Source organism: Notothenia coriiceps, unplaced genomic scaffold (genome assembly GCF_000735185.1).
Source record: "Notothenia coriiceps isolate Sejong01 unplaced genomic scaffold, NC01 NC01_scaffold00035452, whole genome shotgun sequence".
In the NCBI taxonomy this organism is placed as follows: domain Eukaryota; kingdom Metazoa; phylum Chordata; class Actinopteri; order Perciformes; family Nototheniidae; genus Notothenia; species Notothenia coriiceps.
Genome location: NW_011368153.1, coordinates 55,066 through 74,359, shown reverse-complemented (window position 1 = coordinate 74,359; position 19,294 = coordinate 55,066). Strand labels below are relative to the sequence as shown.

The window sequence follows — 19,294 nt, the reverse complement described above, 5'->3', positions numbered from 1 at the left end:
TCTCTCTCTCTCTCACACACACACACACACACACACACACACACACACACACACACACACACACACACACACACACACACACACACACACACATACAGGTATTTCCAGTTATGTTACATTAAGTATAAAATCAAAGACACAAATATAAATACATCTCTATGTGTGGTACGAATAAAAGTTTATGTTATTCATCTACACGTTACCTCACTTTTACACTTAGAAATAAATTTTACACAGAGTAAACGTTAACTAACTGAGAGTATATTTAGTCACAAGAGAAAGTTCATTACTATCGATAACAAAAAATGGATCAATAAACCTATAGTTCATTTTCGCGGTATTCCCCATGTAACCCCTGTGTTATGTCTTCTCTTTTTGATGGATCACTCTGAGATTGTCAGGCTTTTGATAACAGCTGCTTTATTCCATCTTCAATTCCATGGCAGAGGACACACAAATAAAAAGGACACCGTTATGTTGTGCATCACGTTCCATTAGCTATCCTCAACGGATTGATGATTACCCAAAATCCACTGTCATTTCTTAATAATGCAGGCACACATTTACGACACTAGAAGGCGTAGTTCTACCATTTAGCAGGATTTTACTCCAACCTATTTACACACATACAGTGCAAGTACACTATTACTGTAATATTTACACTTATTTATCTTCAAATGGATCCTTGTTGCTGTATTTTTCTTCTTCAGAAGAGTAGAAGCCTTCAGGTTCTGATGCTCCATCTCCACTGCTGCTAGTGTTACAAGTCCGCTGTGCAGATCTGGTAATCAGATAATAAGCCTGTTGAACAGGAGAAAATAATGAAGCAGAGGGAAAGTTGCTGCCGGTTGTCTGGTCGTTCTAGCCAGAATTCATTAAACACATTAATACATTCACTTACAAATTATATATGTGTTCTCTATTTATCTAATCATTATTTGTTCTTAATGTAAACATACATTTAGCAAATCAAAATAGCTGTATGACATATTTGTCTCTAATCAAAAATGGAAATAAATCCACATGCCATATTATGACTTTTATGAAGGATTAAAGCTTTCTTCATTTACAGTATATAATACAGTGATAACACACCCAACCCGGTTGACTGTACTCACTTTAACATGGCTCTATTGTACACTGACAGGCACAATATTAGCATAGCATTGGCGCTATTAGCATTTAAATAATATGAACAATTATGACCTCAGACCAGCAATTCACATATTTATACAAACAGAATACACTTGAAATGTAAGCCAAACTAGTGCATGGGAGTCATACACATAGTAACATAGTAGTTTGAGCCCTACATTATTCAGGGAGCGATAGCCTGTGCTAAAGAAGCTAGCGGACACCATTAGCCACACACTGTAGAGGAGCCAAAACTAGCTCACAGAATGACTTTAAACTACATATAAAACAGTTTCAAACACACTTCTTAGATCGAAATATGACATTATCTTTGTACATACTACTAACCTGTTGAACAGGAGATATGAAGCAGAAGGAAAGTTGCTGCCGTTTGTATGGTCGTTCCATGGATGTACAATCGTTCTAGCCAGAATGCCAAGTCTGCGGCAGGCACACGTACCTCCCACACAGCCACCAGCATCAACCCGGGACAATCACACCTACCTCCCTCCAACACAGCCATCAGCAGCCCATGCACCTACACAGCAGCCAGACCCACTTTCTTGGAAGACAGACAAGGACGATGACACTGCTCCCCCTGTCTTTACATTTATAATGAATAGTTGGTTGAAAAAGTTCTGATATTGTAAATATTGAGATTTTACAGTTTCTTCTGTTAACATAAATAGTTGGTTGAAAAAAGTTGTAATGCTCAATTTGTATTTGTACACATCACATGAACCTTGTTATGGAATATGAAGTCATGAATCAGTCCTGATGTAACTTTTCTGTGGTGAAAGTAGAGTGATAGAACTATTTTACTCCAAATTCTAATTTATACATTTATATTTTAGACATGAATAACACATTTATATAGGTCTATAGTGTAATTCATATATGTCACTACTTTTGTGAACCTAAGACTTTGGTAAATCAAATCTGAAACACCAAAAAAATGGATGACATGAGTAAATCTGTGATTTCACAAGAGTTTTGAAGTTATCCAAAAATCGGATTTCTCATTTTCAGCTAAGTATCTCATAAAACAGTGCTCTAAGGTGAGTGACTTGTATTTCTAAGACCAGAGACTGTCCTGAACATCCTGATATGAAACACATGGGGTGCCATGTTATAAGAAGTACATTTAAAAGTTGATTTAAGGAGACATCTAAAAATCAAGAAAAATACCCTTCACTTCACACTCCAGAGGGTTAAGGACAAGGGTAAGGCGATTTTATTTTTAAAAGACAATGAAGGCAGGTTATATTGATATATTGATTGATATATTGATTATATTCAAAGGCAAATTAATACTTAGCCCCCTGAATCTGGAATAATGTATAATTCACAGCACAGCCTCACAATCTCAGGAACTTTTCATCTACAGATTGCTTTGGTCTGACTTTACTCTTCACTGATTGGTTACAGAAACGTTGACCTTATTGGCTATAGAAATCAGAAGGAGGGGCCCATTATCATATAAAAAACCGCCGAACATTCACATGTATGTTCGCGCGTATGTTCGCGCATATTTTCGCGGAGGTCCATATATATAATATTAATATATAATAATAATAATATAATATTCGCGCGAATATTCGGCCGTTTTTACAAAAAACCGGGCGAAATAAACTGGCGAATTATGGCACTTTTGGCTTTCCATAATTTCCATACTATGCAGCAGCAGCAGCGGATGAGACCGTTTGGCTGAAGATGGCGGATTCGCTGTCGTCAGGTCTGGGAGAGGAGCAGGAGAATGAGAATGAAGACAGGGAGCGGGACGGGAAGGCTGCCAAAACAGAGAAAAACAAGGAGAAAGACAGAGTCACGGACACCCTGCGGTCCAACGATAAAAACGGAGGCAACAATGGCAAGAAACGCAACCTGTCAGGTGAGAGCTAGCATCGTTACTACAGCCTGTAGGCTGACAGCGCTAACGCTAGCTAGCTGCTGTGGCTGTGCTGAAGTTATTTTAACTCAACTGACCAAGTTGTGTTTGGTTATATAACATAACTGTACTGTATAGGTGGTTATATGTGTTGCTTGAGCACGCAGTTTCAATTTCAATATGTTACTAATAGTCTGTGTAGCCTGTGGCACTGTTCCGAGTTTGCAATTGATCCCTGAATGTGGCTAACTATATCACTTCAGCTACTGTTTCTTAAACACTCAGTGGATTTAAAGTGACGTTGCGTGTCTCATTTATGTTATATGCATCCTACTGTAGCTGTTAGACGACTGTCAGCGAGACCGCACGGTTGCATGCAATGATGTACTAAACATGCAGAAGTGTAGATAGGCCAGTTTGCTGCTATGTCAAATTAAGACGTGCTGTTTCTTTGCACAAGCGCATTCAGGAGCGCGGCCGAGAGTAGGAAACGTGTTTATACTTTATACTTTTGTAATTGGGTTCCAATTTATGTCAAGTCAATTATATAGGCAATTCAGGAGGCTTTACAATGTATCCATCAATCGACACTTATGGTTGTTACCGTCGCTTTAGGGAACGCTACCCCCAAAAAACCGGAAAAAACCTTAGGAAAAGCTAAGCAATAGAGCTAAACGAAACAAGAAAATATGATATTATTTGAATAAATAAACAGAAGTTAGAATGAACTTTTTGCTGTTTTTAGTTTACTGCTAAAATACAATGAATTGCTTGTTGAATTTGAATAAATGAAAGAAGAAGATTAACTATTTTCGATAAAAGTGTACTTCCAAAAGTTCTGGGAAAGCCCTGTTTCACCAAAACAATGCCCCCCATACACAAATCAAAGTCAATAGATAATGTTTTCCCATGGTGTAGTAGAAGACCTTAAATACCCTGAACTCATCCAACAACTTTAGGATGAACTCACTCAGCCCTGATGGTGAGCCAAACAATAACCAAACATCAGTCTTCTCACTAATGCACTATTGTACTTTTGTGACTGGATGGGGGAAAAAACAGCCATGCTACAAAACTTTTTGGAAAACTTTCCCATAACTGTGAAGTCAGTTATAGCAGCGAGTTTATGGTTTGGGAATAAGATGTTCAACACTCGCATATGGTTGTAATATTTGGTTGTGGACCTGTTCGGTCATATAGTTAAGGTATTTCCTATCTTAATGCACATTTTAATGGTTTATTATGAGCTAAGGAATCCCCTTTGTCTGCAGTGTAAAATAGGCACCTGCTGCTAACATGAAGGAAACTATAAATGCTTTTTAGGATTATAGTTATTTTTATCACTAAGGTGTGCCATTTCTAATTTCCCTTAGAAGGCTTTATTGTGCATGTCTATTAATTCAGTTATTTGTCTTCTGTCCATTTCTTGCTATAGACCTGTCTCTGGTCAGATTTATAACTACTGAGCTAACCAGAGGCTACTTCCTGGAACACAATGAGGCCAAATACACCGAGCGCAGAGAGAGGGTCTACACCTGCCTCCGCATCCCCAAGGAGCTGGAAAAGGTAAAAACTAACAATTCAGTGTGACACAATTTATTACAAAGTCACAAATAAATAAATAGTATTATCTTATTCTCCATGTCTGTCTCTCAATCTCTCTCTTTAGTTGATGACATTCGGCTTCTTCCTCTGTCTGGATGCCTTCCTCTATGTGTTCACCCTGCTGCCCCTCAGGGTGATTCTGGCTCTTTTACGGCTCCTCACGTTGCCTTGCTGTGGCCTTGGGTAAAGTACACCATTTCTAGGAATGCAAATACACCTCCTTTATCTAACCTTAGCCACATTTGTAAACAGGACCTGTGAAGCATTGTTTTTAACCTCTATAGAGGGCAGTACAGCTCTCTCTGCATTTGTCCAGACCGTTTATAACCTGTTCTGTTCTCCCTCTCTTCTTGTGACTTTCCTCTGTGAACATTTCTACCATGTATAATTTGTGTGTGTGTGTGTTTTAGTGGCGCCCGCCTGCTCCAGCCGGCCCAGGTGTGTGATGTGCTGAAAGGCTTCATCATGGTATTGTGTTACTCCATGATGAGCTACGTGGATTACTCCATGATGTACCACCTCATCAGAGGACAGTCTGTCATCAAGCTGTACATCATATACAACATGTTAGAGGTACACCATGATAATATTGCAATTATAATAATAGCTTAGATTTATATAGCGCCTTTCATGGGACCCAAGGTCGCTTTACAAGGAAGAACAGGGCAAAACAAACAACAAAAACAAAACAAAAGGCAATCAGACAACCAGTCAGACACACAAAAACAACAAATAGATTAGGGGCCAAAGGCCTTGGTGAACAGATGTGTCTTGAGGGCCCTTTTGAAGGCGTCAAGCTAGGGGATGTTGCGGATCTCCGCAGGGAGAGCGTTCCAGAGGGTGGGGGCTGCCACGCTGAAGGCTCTGTCCCCGAAGGTTCGCAGTTTGGTGCGGGGGGTGATAAGCAGGCCAGAGTCTGAAGACCGCAGGTTCCGGGGTGGGGCATGTGGGTGAAGGACGTCCGATAGGTACTGGGGGGCATGGGCATGGAGGGACTTGTAGGTAAGGAGGAGGACTTTGTAGGTGACTTGACCAGCAACCAGTGGAGTTGGATGAGGGTTTAAAGCCTTTTCCTCTCCCTTATGAAATTATCTTTTTAGTTAACTAAGTAGAAACCTAAAGAAAGTCTAAACTTGTTACGTTCTCCTTGTAGTTTGTCAGCATGATTATAGAAAAAACTACAAGCCCGATTTCCATGAAGCTTGGTTTGAGGGTGGCACATGGGTCAAGGAAAAACCCATCAAACTTTGGAGTGGATCTGAATCCCGGGGCGGATACTTACATCATTTTTCACTTATAAAAACAGCCTTGGCTCAGGTCCCTGCTCTCACAGTGACCCTTAAGTTTATCATGTCTTGGAAACAATACCTTTTCAGTGTGAATGTGCAAACTGTAAAACTTTTTCTGGATAAATATATGATGTTTGTTGGTGGTCTGCTTCTCACCTGCAGTCAGGCGCAGGGCACCAGCGTGTATCTGGATCAGCAGCCAGGAAACGCCTCAACTGGTACTCCTCAAAGCGCTCTAGCAGCGCCTGGTCGTCCAGGATGGACTGGACATCCATCGGCGCCAGGGTCTCGGGGCACTGCGGGCAGGCGATGCCCACCCGGCTCTCCGATATCTCGATGCGCAAGTACTGGCGGAGGCAGTCGGAGCATGTTCGGTGGGAGCAGGAGGTGAGTCGTGGGAAGTGGCAGCGCGGCTGACTGAGCAGGCACAGTGGGCACTCCTCCAGGTGCTCGTCCAATAGCTGCTCCTGGCTGGAGGAGGAGAGGGACAGGACGCCGGTGGAGCCGCTGCTGACCCCGCCCACGCACTCAGCTGTGGCGGCACCGGCCTCCGCTGGCCCCCGCGCTGCCGCTGGAGGACCCCCGCCTTCTCCTCTTTCTCCTCCAGCCTCTTCTGCTGTGAGGTCCTGTGAACAGTAACACAGCTGCTGATTTATTAAATGTAGTATAGGACCTTAAAAAAACCTCAGAGTGATAAGCAGGGTCAAAAGTAGAAGGTAGGGAGTTTAAGCTGTTAAAAAAACATATATTTTGAGAAATAAATGAAAGCAAGTGGAACATCTTCATGTTAATACTCAGTATGCTGAGTGTGTATGTAGGCGATACTTGATGAGCTTGGTTTCTTGGCAACATAATTTCTCGAAATGACCAATTAATTAAATAAACAATCTAATGGACTTGAGCTATAACAGTATGAGAGCAAGCAGAAGCGAATACATCCAAAGGTTAATGATCTACAGCCTCTTTTCAGGTTCCTCTTGCTTTTGTGAGACATTTCTCTTGTCATTGTGGCAAAAACTATACATATGACTCTAAATATGGAGGGATAATGAACTAATTAATAGCAAATATTGTACGCCATTATGTGCATTATATCAATAGTAAGAAAGAATGAAAACAAAACCTGACCATTACTTTCTTATCATGCCCATTTTTGTCAGCATGTTTACAAAAAGTGACTACTTATAAAAAAAAAGGCTTATTAACTGACTTTATAAAAATAGGACTAGAATTGTAACATATATAATCCAAGATCTAACTCCTACATACATAAAAACTCAACACTATGAGAAATAATAGCACAGATTTGGGTTTTCTTCCTGCGTCTCACCTGCTTGGGGTGCTCGCTGGGCGTCAGGGTTATGGCCACCTCCTCTCTGGGCCAGGCTTCCAGCGGCCGCTCGGGCCTCGACTCTGATTTGGGCTTCCTGCTGAAGAAGTTCAGGAAGCTCAGCGGCCCCGTCTGCTGCTTGGGCCTCTTCATGGTCACGGACTAGAGCAGGAGCAGCAGCTGAGGACAGGCCAACGACCATGAGCAGGATGCAAAAGTGTGTGTGTGCGTGCGTGCGTGCGTGCGTGCGTGTGTGTGTGTGTGTGTGCGTGCGTGCGTGTGAGAGAGTGTGTGAGTTGGTGTTTGTGTGTGGGTGGTTGAGCACAGCGAGCTCTCACGGCTCAGAGTCTTGGAGCTGGAAGGCTGCAGTGCTGAGCGAGGGAGGAAGAGCGGGAGCGATGGAGAGGTAGACGACGGGGAGGAGGTAATCCCTGCCCGAGGGGAACATCACTAATTTGGAGCCTTTCCCAGGGCCTGGTCATGTGATTTACTTTGTCTCTCTATGGTCTTCCCCCTCCTCTTCCTCCTCCACCTCCACTCCAGATCCCTCGGTTTGGGCTAGTCCTGCACTGGCCGACTGTCCTTCATCGTTTTAGGCCACCTGTTCACTGCGAGCAGTCCTTTGCCCTGGAAAACAAGCATCATAAATCAGGATTTAACTACAGTAAATCAGAAATAATGGGATGAGCTTTCTGTCCTTTTGAACAAAACCTCGCTACATGAAAACTGGAGATCCTTGTCAGAGGCTGGCTATAATTAAATATATATTAGTTTTCAGTGGATTGGCGACATGATGATTTGATTAAATTGTTCTTTGTGTTTATTTTTAAAGTAATAATCTTGATGTTCAGTTTAAAAACATATCCTTTTAGTCACTATATATGGCCAAAAATAGTATTATTATGAGACATCTGAAATGATTTAATCCTGTATATTTGATCTAAACCAGTGGCTTCCAAAGTGGTCCAGATGTAAAAACGTATTTTTCTCAACAATATTACAAATCTTCTTAACTCTATTCATAAGAGTTTATGGACGAATGTGCTTCTTTAAATCTCGGAACTATTCAAATATAGCCATAGCAAGGAAATTCACTATTAGGCTCAGCTTGTCGATGTGAAATTGGAGACAACAGGGTTACACTTAGGCTTTGATGAAGATCACAAGCCAAAAAGGTTGGGAACAGAGGATATAGGATATACATTCCAGCCCTAAAACACACCAATGAGTAATCAAATGTCATAATGAAATGTAAAACTATTTAAAATCATTGCCATTGACCATGTAATCAGCCACAGCTTGCTTTGATTTATACTACAATTGATTGTATTCCCTTTCTGATTCTAAAAACCTCTCTGTGAACCCCATGCATATTAATATAAATGCTATCAATCAACTTTTTCCTCTGGCAGAATAATATTATACAGAACAACAAAGGAAATAAAGAATTTCACACAAAAACATCTCGATCCGTTATGATGTTTAATGTGTCCTGTCTTTATCATAATTAACAACCCATTTCTATTTAATTACTTGAAAACATATTAAATAGTGTGCTTAAACCCACCCATTTACTTAAAACCTGAGAAGGCGCAATACCAGGAAGTAAACTTAAAATCTGACCTTTTAATAATGTCACAAAAAGCGCAATGACAAGCTGTGCAATATTAATCCAGAATCCCCATTTCAATTCCCCCGAGAGTCATTTATTTGGAGTTAAAAATTAATTTTGCGAAAAACACTGGGGGGTTTGTGTTTCTGTCGTACAGCATCAGAGACAAGCAATAAGGTCACAGCCATGAGACACAAAGAGCAGATGGACGAGGGAGTTGTGACTGGTTGTGAAATGATCAGGGGGGAGATGGAGGGTGAGGCAGCAGGGAGGCAGTGATAGACAGCACAGACAACTCATTCTGTCTCCATTAGGCAGCAGGGAGCTTTCATAACCAGGACCAGAGAGCAAAGAGAGCATGAGGTGATTCAAGCAACCCCAGACCAATTAAGAAAGCTGTCTCCATATTGACACTGTGTCAGATCGGACCATGGAATACGACAGGAAGTGTAATATGATGATCGATGTGTATATATTTGAAGATCTTAAACCATTTCACGTTCTTTATGGTCAAGTCTAGTCTCTTTAAAGGGGCTTCTTGATTAAATAAACTGGAATGGCCAGAGACAGGGCATGGTGCTTCATCATTCTTTAAACCCAAGGAATCTGGATTTATGTAACACTGCGGTGCCTAACCTGCCTTCTTGCATAGAGACTGTGAGTTGGAGGGGTATCTATATTCTAGTCTTGTGTATATGTTCAAATCGTGAATAGCATGCAGGGTGTTCTTGCAGCAGGCAGCACAACAATAAATACAGTATTGTTGCTTTTAAGTAAAAAAGAACAAGACATTCTTTCCATTTGAAAGGTTGGCTCCCTAAACAGATGATTGTTGTTTATATGTGTTGTGTTTTTCCCCTGTAGCTATGCCGGAAATACTGTAGCTTGCAGAGAATCTATTTCGCCAGACAGCGTAAAAACACAACTGAAATGCGTGGAAACATTACAAACAGCTGCTTGTCAGTGCAAAGGTTTTTTTATGCTGGTATTATTTATAAAATAACTCAATATGTGTGGAGGCACAATTTAAGGATTCTCTTGTTAAGGATGTTCTAGGAAGACAACTAAATGCACGAGTGAGTCAGGCTGGATACAATGTATACATATTTAGAGTTAAAACAAAGCTTTCCATTTCACACATACGATAAAGTCACAGACGCTTTCAACCTGACAAATTCACTTTAAGACCAAACAGTGATGTTAAATAAGGTGACAATAGCAGTATCAGCTGTTTTATTTTAGTTTAAGTGTTGATATTATTGCACATTCTGCATAAACTGACCATCAACTACAAGCATTTGGAGTTCAGGGGTTTTGGTTCTTAGGTCCACTTTTTCCAACATTTATACTGTATGTTCAAACTGTTAACTTGTAGTACCAGTCTATTCTGACTCAAACCTCTCGTGAAAATATGTTTGCAGAATTGGAGAAAAAAAACAGTGTCTGCATCCTGTGTTGACTTAATACAAATAATGGTTCGCTTCCAGCAGCTATTTGCCAGGATTTGGTCCACCCTCACCATGTTTTCAAAAAACGTAGCTTTTCTGCATCTGATTACCAACAAGTGTGTTTTGCATAATGACTTTCTCAGCCAGAGCACAGGTTCCAAAGCACCAAGCTTAGAAATTAAAACACCACTGTTCTGCTGTTTATTTATAGACAATAATTCCCACATACGAAGACATCAAAAGCACATACATAACACATTCAAAAGAGCTTAATTAGCATGTATGAACATAGTGTCTCTGTAGTGTATCTTCAAAAACACACACAAACACAATTGAGTGTATGCCATCCATGGTACTGCAGCTGCAGCACAACCACTGGCATACAGACGCACACATAGGAATTATATGGATACAGAAATGGAAATTGAGATGTTGTTTGTCTTCTATTACCAGCGGCTTTGATACAAATACAATGAATATTTCGACTAGAAGTGAGTTTCAACTCCTGTCAGAAGACAAACACTTCCATTCACATCCATTTCTTTAAAGGTATTTTATTTTTACGAACAAAACAATCCATTATTGAGATTTTTTTGTTTGTTAGCCATGTTATGGATAGAGCTTTTTCCTGACAAAGCAGCTGTGCATAATTTAAATGAACATTACAAAAAGGGTAATCAATTGCTGAAAAAAAATGCAACTAAAGTGAGATGTTAGTGTGGTGGCACTCCACTTTTCAGAGTTCTCAACAACATTGCTGTGTAATCTCAGATTTTTAACCCGAGCTGAGCTAATAAAGATACGTCCTAATTCAAGATAATATTTTGTATGACCTTCTTACGTTTAACAAGCCTATGACCTCTCTAAATAAATGTAACAATGAGAGAGTAGGGTGTTAGAGAGTCCTGCTTTTCAACGTCATCCATCAGAAGGCTCAAGGGAACGTTGGGATGGACACAGATGCTGCTCAGGAAGAGAGAGCAGATCTCCAGTTTACAGCTTAATGATTTTGTTCCCTCTTGAATGAGTGTGTGTGTTGGTGTGTGTTGGTGTGTGTACACAGTGCACAGTAGAATGCTCCTGGGGCCAAAAACACACTTAAAGATGTGACCTCCTCTTTTTACACTACAACCAGACATCAGCGCTGCTTTGATGTTTCATGCTTCACTCACTTTTAAAGACAATTCTTGGCTAGAGAAAATGAATGAACAAAACGGTAATGTGGCCTTTACAAGAATTCAAAATCCTAAAGCGTTCCGGGGGATTACAGAGAATTAAAGGACAATTTCAAAATCTGTTCTAGTTTTCTTCAAAGCACAAAAAGCTTAAAATCAATAATTCGTTTTTTTTCCGATCTACGTGGAAATTCTAACACAAATACCACATTTAATGATTTTGAAGAAATTTTATAAAACTGTAATTACTCATGAAAGTTATTTGACTGACTAAGTCAATTAAAAGTGAAGCATTAGGTGCTGTTCAAACTTTGAGTCACCCATTACCTCCAAGAGTTAAATGTCCACACCACTGGAGAGAGTAAAAATCATTCATCATGAATGTATTCCTAAAGGAGTAAAGCTAAAGAAATAACCCACTCTAGTCCTAGAAAATCAATAGTATAGTATCTCTCTCTACAGCTATTGTATAACCAACTTATGTTACATTGCATTACATTTCATTTAGCTGACATTGTTAGGTATTATAGACATATATATCATATTTTAAATCAATGTCTATCAATTGATTAACGTAACGTTATCCTATCTATATCACATTGTCAAAAGGATATAACCTACAAATCATGTATGTCTCGACAGTAGTGTAAGGTTAGTGAATAGGAAGTGTCTGCAGGATGTGGATGTCGTGCTCAGAAGGACTCAAACAAGATGGCTGTTTGACCTTGTGACCTGGTGAAGCACTTTACAACTGACCGACACATATTCCTTGTAGCTAAGCCAGCACAGTTCTCAATCTTAATTGAAAAACAGCAAACTCTCATTATTAATTTATTTCCAACAGGCAAAAGAAAACTGATCCCTTTGCCAATAGCGTCCGAGACAACATCACATAATGTACCAAGGCTTTGGCTGGAATCTTACTTGCTGATTCACACCAATCTCAATCCGACAACAAAAGCAGAACGCACTCAAACGTTTCTAAAGAAAATATAAACTGGGAAAAACTTTTAAAGGGGCATTCCAGCACTTTTATATATATACATATTATGTTATCCCTGACTAGTCACAAGGGTACCTTGGAGCGTGTGTTGATAATGGAGGCATAGAGAAAGGCATGGGCATTTACCAGACAGGGAAATGGAATGATGCAATTTGTTGCATTATAGGAATTGTACGATCCAGTGTTACACAAACCCAACCTATACTTAAAACAACAATTCTTGAATTATATGGTTCTGCTACCCAGACTCTGGCCATTCCTTCCTTTACGGAAGTGAAATACTAATTTGCCAGAGTGGGCTTTTAAGAGGATAATAAATGCACTGTTGGTAATGGAGTAGCTTGTACTGCCCTTTCTCCCAAAGGTGCATTAACTCATCTACAGGTGAAGATACAATCGAATTAGAAAAATGTAATGAAGGACCTCGAGTGATGCCCTACTATAGTGATATTTAACCAAGACAGATGGTTGGCATTGTGTCAAGAGAATATCATATCAAATCATGCTTAATCTAACCTATTCAGATGTACAACACAATGAACCTGATGCAATAAATCTGAACAAAATGTTCTATAATCCACTGCATGTGCAAGTTGTTCTTGATTTGATTTGACATAAAGCGCTCTATAGGTAAGGTTCTAAAGTAAAGCATTCTATTGATGACAATGAGAGATGGGATTATTACACAACCAGCATCTGCCCCGAAGCGTTTCCCCTCATTTGAAATGCCAAGCAGGCAAGAAAAAGGACACCTTTTCTCGTTGTATTTTGTCCTTTGAATGAACCATATTATCACAACAACTGTGTTATCTCCTTAGAATTGAGGAGTTTTTTGAGGACACTTGTGAACAAGCTGTTGCTATGCAATCACTGAACAGAGAGGACGTCTGATGTTGTGTTCTGCTTTAGGAGCGTAGGGAAACCTGATGATACACCCTATTAAATAACTCTTCACTGGATAGGAGCACACATCAGCAATGCGGGTTTCAGAGGCATGAGAGTGACCTCAGCCTGCCCACACACACAAACATACACACACACTACACTCCACGGCATCCCTGACCAAAATGTTCTGTTTCTGCACCATGTGGAGCTCAACACTGAGCATGACTGACCTCTGGCAGCCTGCAGGCTACTTTATCTTGTTAAATATCCACAATAACAGGGGTTATATTATAGTACATCAAATTATAGTAGACCATATTGGTAAGGAATTTCATAACAGTGTTGTGTGTGTTTGTATAAGTCACTGATCCATGCGTTTTAACTCTACAATTTAGATAATATAAGTCTTATTTAACCAAAAAACACAATAAACCATAAGGGTAGGCCATATGTGGGAGATACAATTGTAAACTTAAGGTATTATAGATGCGGATTGATCTAAGGAAGCCTTGCATAACATCCATATTTATTAAACAAATAATTGTCATATTTTCATACTTCCATTTTAATCATTTAAAGATGTCTGTCCAGGGCATCAGTATGCTATTGCAGGGAGTGGCATGTTTTAATAGGCTACGTATTCGCATTAATCTCCACCTCCAGATGCCCCTCACAAACACGAGTAATAGCGAATATAAAGCCGTATCAACGCGCGTGCGAAAGTCTGCAGATAAAACACATAATATTATCCATTACGTAAACGGTATCTTACCTCTCTGTGCGGCTTCTTCTCTTTGCAGCTTAGAATCAACAACTGGCTCATCCCCTTGAGGACCAAACAGTAGCACAGAAATCGCCCCCCGTCTCCTCCACGTTACTGCTGCACACAAAACATGTCTGGCCGAAAAAGGCTCCAGAGAGGCAGGGTACGATGGTGAGGTCCGGCCCGGTGCAGGAGAGCCTTCCCCCGGTACAGCAGCAGACTGATGGCTGAGCTGTGCGGCGGCCTGAGGGGAGGCACACTGCAGTGACATGAACCAATAGGATGACGCAGAATCCCAGGATCTCCTATTCATAAATGCCCAGTGAATCCCATACAAAAACCTAGTGGTCCAAACATGTTTTTATTGGCAAATATACACACACATGCCATCTCTTTTTAGATTGTGTCCCAGAAAACTAAATATGACTTTGGAAATATGCTCACAAGTGAAAGACTAGTGTGTCCTTCTATTCTGTTGCTATAAGATAAATGCCAATAAAATAAAAACTGTTCCTTTAACATAAGCACATTTAGACCACGCACAACTCTTTATTACATTGTTTCAGTTTAATAACAAAGGACACACAATGTAAGAGTGTGGTCTAAAAATAAATACCCTGTAGAACTTATTTAGGACAAAAACCTCTATATGTTTTAGGTTAGCCTAGTTCCAGTTAGTCAATAGGCCTATAGATTCACCCTCCCAGAGTGGGTCTATGTCGATGCACATTATACAGGAGCTTGCTTTGTATTTTCCCTAGAATATACTGTACAATTGTATGATATAATTGTACTTTATAAGCTAAATATATTAAACCATCTTGAGACGGATGAAAGTGCCTCTCCCTCAGAGCCCTGATTTCGGTCAGGCTTTAAATGGCATTAGAGGAAGTGGATTTGTTGAAATCTGACAGATCAATCCTGTCTACTGGTTTAATTTATCATTTTTAAGTGGGCTTGCTGGTCTATTTAAGTTCCCTTCTTTAAGAAAAAGTACATTTTTGTACTACTGACAACATTATATTTACAAAGGCCCAGAACTGTGATATTAAATTAGGCCAACATGATCATAACATGGATATTTCAGCTACAATATGCATAAGAACTACAACTTCATAGAGGTATAGCAACCGGAAATTACTTTAGGAAACGGAAATACCAAACTCAACGGAAGAGAGATAGATCAAGTATCCCACCAGCAACAATAACACATCCGGTATGCGCCCCTGGCCTTCAGAGTAAAAAGCAAATAAATAAAATAAATGTAAAATTGATTTCAAAATATTGTAATTTTGAAACAAGTAGTAATACCAATTAAATGAAATGCAAGTAAGAATTACATGATGGTGTATACTGTAGAATTGTGGGTGCAAATAGTACCCAATCATCCTTTACAAATCAACAACGTCCCTCAATATACAGTTTAAGGATTTGCATGTTTTTCTTTTTAAACATGTACGAATTAAAATACACTACTACCATTCAAGTAATTCTAGATGAGTATTTGCTGTATAATGTGTGCAGTTATTATGCTTAATTTACCTTTTACGTTAGAAACGGTGAAGATGTCGCTTTTATTCTGAAGGATTCATACCGGAAGTGTTATTGTTGTTGCCGCTGCTGGATCACAGGCGAGTAAGAAAATCAATTAAGTTATGAAAAATACCATTAATTGCCTTTCTTTGTCGCCGCAGCTCATGAAGAAATGGCGGATCTCCAGACGTAGTATATTTGAGGACAAACACTTCGCATCTAATGGCGTGTTTTCGGACCATAAAGACCATCCCAATCGACCTGGATATTTACGTTTTTTTGGTAAGTTAGCTTGATGGCTAACTAGTGAAGTTGACATTAGCTGCTCGGCTAATTTAGCTGTAGGTTAACATCTTAACCCTCGGCTTAATTGACTTAAGATGGCACTTGTCAGTCATGACTACGTACTGAAGAGGACGAGTTTTGTAGAGCCACTCGCTGGGCTGTGTTCCGTCAGTTTTACCAAATATTGCTGTCATTTCTTGTTGTGCAGTGGCAGCATTAGCTAGCTGCATGCTATAGAAGACATGGTTCATTTTACTGCTAACAGTCTCGCTTGATTGCTTTCTATCCGGTTGTAGCACCAGAGCTAACGTGTTAGCCATTCTGCTAAAGTAGCTTGCTAGCAAGCAATGGCTGGATGTATTGTTTGTTTACAATGTAGATACACCAAATCAAGTCCAGATATTACACCATCATGAAATGTGTGTCCTGTGAAGTCATTTTATAAACTACACAGCGTAATATCTTATCACTGGCTTATTTAGGACATCATAGATTTGTTGAAAAATGATATATACACTGCAGTAAGACACTTGATACTAAATTACTGCCTGGATTTATTTGTTCATAGAATTCATTAAGGTTTAAACATACGTTAAGAAGCTAGAAATCTACCTTAGCAACAGTATAATGACTAAGGTAACGTTTGCTGTTAGTAGTTTATTATATAGCTTATTACTAAGCTATTCATAATGATTACTGAATAATGTGATATTGTATTGGCAGGTTAATGATTGGTTGAATAATTGGTTAGCTGACCAACAGAAAATAGCCAGTAACAATTTCAATAATGTGTCACTTAAAGGTTATTTTTAAGCAAAACTGCCACAAATTCCCTGATCCAAGATTTTATTCTATCATACCTTGTATTGTCTTTTATCATTTTTTCTTTTTTAATACATTGGAAGACCCCACGAAAACAATAATGATAAATATCAAATAAAACCCCTGCTTTCAAAATACTTTCCTTCAACCACATTTTTATAACAATAATTATCTCCATAGTTAACCTTGTACTTTCCTCTCCACAATTTAAATCAGCCAGTTACATTTAATTGAAAAAAAGGAAATAAGAAAATGTTCTCTATATTTATTTTATTTACTCATATACCTGTTCCACGCCCAATACAGTACTTTTCTGAGTGTATATACTAATGAATTTTGATTGATTTTCTCTTGCATCTATAGGAATACTGAAGAATATCTTCCAAACTGATGAGAATGAGCTGATGGTTGTGGAAGTCTTCAAAAAGACGTTGCAAAAAAGAGAGAGGCCTTCTGGAAGATGCCAAGAAAAAAACAACAGAATCCACAGCCAGTCAAGTGTAGGTACTCGGAGATCATTTCCACATTGAAAAGTTGATACATAGCTGGGCTACGGCCAAATATGTCTCACATATGCATTTTTTACTGACATATGGTAACTAGGCCTTCATGGTGAGGTCAAAAATGAAATCCCTGTGAATAATAGCCTGGTCGTTAACAACACGTGCCCTCTCACATCTGGACTCCAGGTGTTGCCGTTTGAGTATTTTGAATGTTTAACATCAATCATACAGACCACTATGACTGCGCCTAGCAATGCAGTTAAATCCATTGTTACATTCTGCGCCAATAAGAAGGATTGTTGAATTTGCGGTACAATATTTTTTTTAAAGTCTTACACTGTACAAAGGTAAACAAACATGTAGATAGCTTATTTGTTTCTTTAGTTTCTTGTATGTTGTGTAATACCTGATTCAAAAATAAGTATCAGTATGTTAGAAATTAGCTATACCTATACAGCATAAACCATGCAGCATGCTAACGAAAAAGTAGTTTCTCAAGTCACGCACATCATAATTTGGTTAGGTGTTGTGTTAGCAGAATACTTCTTCATCTCCCAATATTCGCACTAGATGTTATCATTACAATAATTATACAAATCAAAGAGAGAATGTCATCTCTTGTCTAATTTGAAAAGATGGAGTTCTGGGAAAAATAAACTTCCTACGGTGTTTATATTGTTGTCATCTTGTCATATACTAAAAAAGACCAGTAGATGGTAGTATGGTGCTGTTTCTCAGGGTTGTCGTAAGAAGTGCTGATGAGCTCTATGCCCTTGAGTTGGCCTGCTGCTAGTTTTCTGAAACAGTGACAGCTGTGTGCTAGCTGTTTGGACTCCATCAAGCTTGAGAGCGAGTTAGGATTTCAGGCCTCATTAGCTGTAACTGCAGTAGAAGAGCGTCATTTGTCAACTGTTCAAAGTTCATTCTTTGTTCATAAAGTGCTGTTTTTTTACACTGTTACAGCAGGAAAGTAAATAAGCCTCTTTTTTTTTTTTTGTAGAACTGAAAGGATTAAATAGAGACCCGATTTCTGGCTGGCGTGGCTAGTTTTCTTTTTATTCACTCCATCTTTTTATGCTTGATTAACCTGAAATTCGGGCTGCTCAATTAATCGTATTTTAATCGCAATTACGATTATGGCTTGCAACGATTACGAAAACAACGTAATCGAAATAAAACGATTATATTTTTAATTATTATTATTACTTTTTTTTTTTTTTTTTTAATTACATTTTTTTTTATTGGTTTTTCAGTTGAATTATACTTAAAGTTCAGAGTAATCAACTGTTAAAAACATACTGTTCACATTTTTTTTAATAATCGTGATATCAATTATTGACCCAAATAATCGAGATTAGGATTTTTGCCATAATTGATCAGGCCTACTGGAAATTATCTATTTTTTAATCCTAAAGTAGTATTTAATTGAATGCTAGAGCCTCGAACAGTCAAGGTTAACATAGTGAGACCTTCATCTGTTAGCATGTGTCTGGTTCCAAATTAAGATATACACATACTTATTTATTTGCATAAGAAGACGACCAATGTTTGAAAATGTGCCAATATTAGTGAAATATTCAAGTATATTGATTAAAACCGACCCTCCAGTGAAATGATAGTAATCATCTCGTGTTGTTGTTGCTCCTTTCTGTGACTGCAGTGGATTCTGAAGATGGTGTAGCCATTGAAGCTCCAGGAAACCTCAACTTAGACGCAGACTTCCTTTTGGGACAAGACATTGAGTTTGGTGATCCTGATCATGACAACAAGATTCTAGGCCTGGACAAGTTTTCAGGTTTGTAAAGTTTAATTTTCTATTAAATGTTTACAGTTATAATCATTAGCTTACAGAGAGATAACAGATACCGCTTACAGCACATCTGTGAAAGCCAACTTTGCTCAAGACAGAACATTTTCTAAAATTACTGTTACAAATAAATACATGAAAACAAATATTAAATTAATGTTAATTAAACAAAACAATTACTTTTTAATTAATAAATATGGCTGAAATTGTAA

The 19,294-nt window shown here is 38.9% G+C and overlaps 2 protein-coding genes and 1 long non-coding RNA gene across 4 annotated transcripts; 2 read left to right on the top strand and 1 right to left on the bottom strand.

Annotated features, from left to right (window-relative positions):
* The first annotated feature begins 2,796 nt into the window (after positions 1–2,796).
* On the top strand, positions 2,797–5,239 carry LOC104962902 (transmembrane anterior posterior transformation protein 1 homolog). The gene is made up of 4 exons (XM_010791411.1): positions 2,797–3,025; positions 4,458–4,588; positions 4,692–4,810; positions 5,038–5,239. Exons 1-4 carry the CDS (start codon positions 2,848–2,850, stop codon positions 5,237–5,239), a joined length of 630 nt encoding a protein of 209 aa, XP_010789713.1. The 5' UTR covers positions 2,797–2,847.
* Positions 5,240–6,067: 828 nt separating this feature from the next.
* LOC104962891 (E3 ubiquitin-protein ligase RNF19B-like) lies at positions 6,068–14,375 on the bottom strand. Of its 2 annotated transcripts, none has more exons than XM_010791394.1 (3): positions 14,142–14,375; positions 7,247–7,873; positions 6,068–6,560 (listed from the first exon to the last, which is right to left on the bottom strand). In XM_010791394.1, the coding sequence occupies exons 2-3, from the start codon at positions 7,397–7,399 to the stop codon at positions 6,069–6,071; spliced, it is 645 nt and encodes a 214-aa protein (XP_010789696.1). In that variant the 5' UTR covers positions 7,400–7,873; positions 14,142–14,375; the 3' UTR covers position 6,068. The 2 variants fall into 2 exon arrangements, with proteins under 2 accessions (XP_010789696.1, XP_010789697.1); XM_010791395.1 differs by having other exon boundaries at positions 6,068–6,542.
* Positions 14,376–15,757: 1,382 nt separating this feature from the next.
* On the top strand, positions 15,758–19,089 carry LOC104962890 (uncharacterized). Its single transcript, XR_800259.1, has 3 exons — positions 15,758–15,947; positions 17,136–17,272; positions 18,936–19,089. It is a non-coding gene; the product is annotated as an uncharacterized lncRNA (long non-coding RNA).
* Positions 19,090–19,294: the final 205 nt, after the last annotated feature.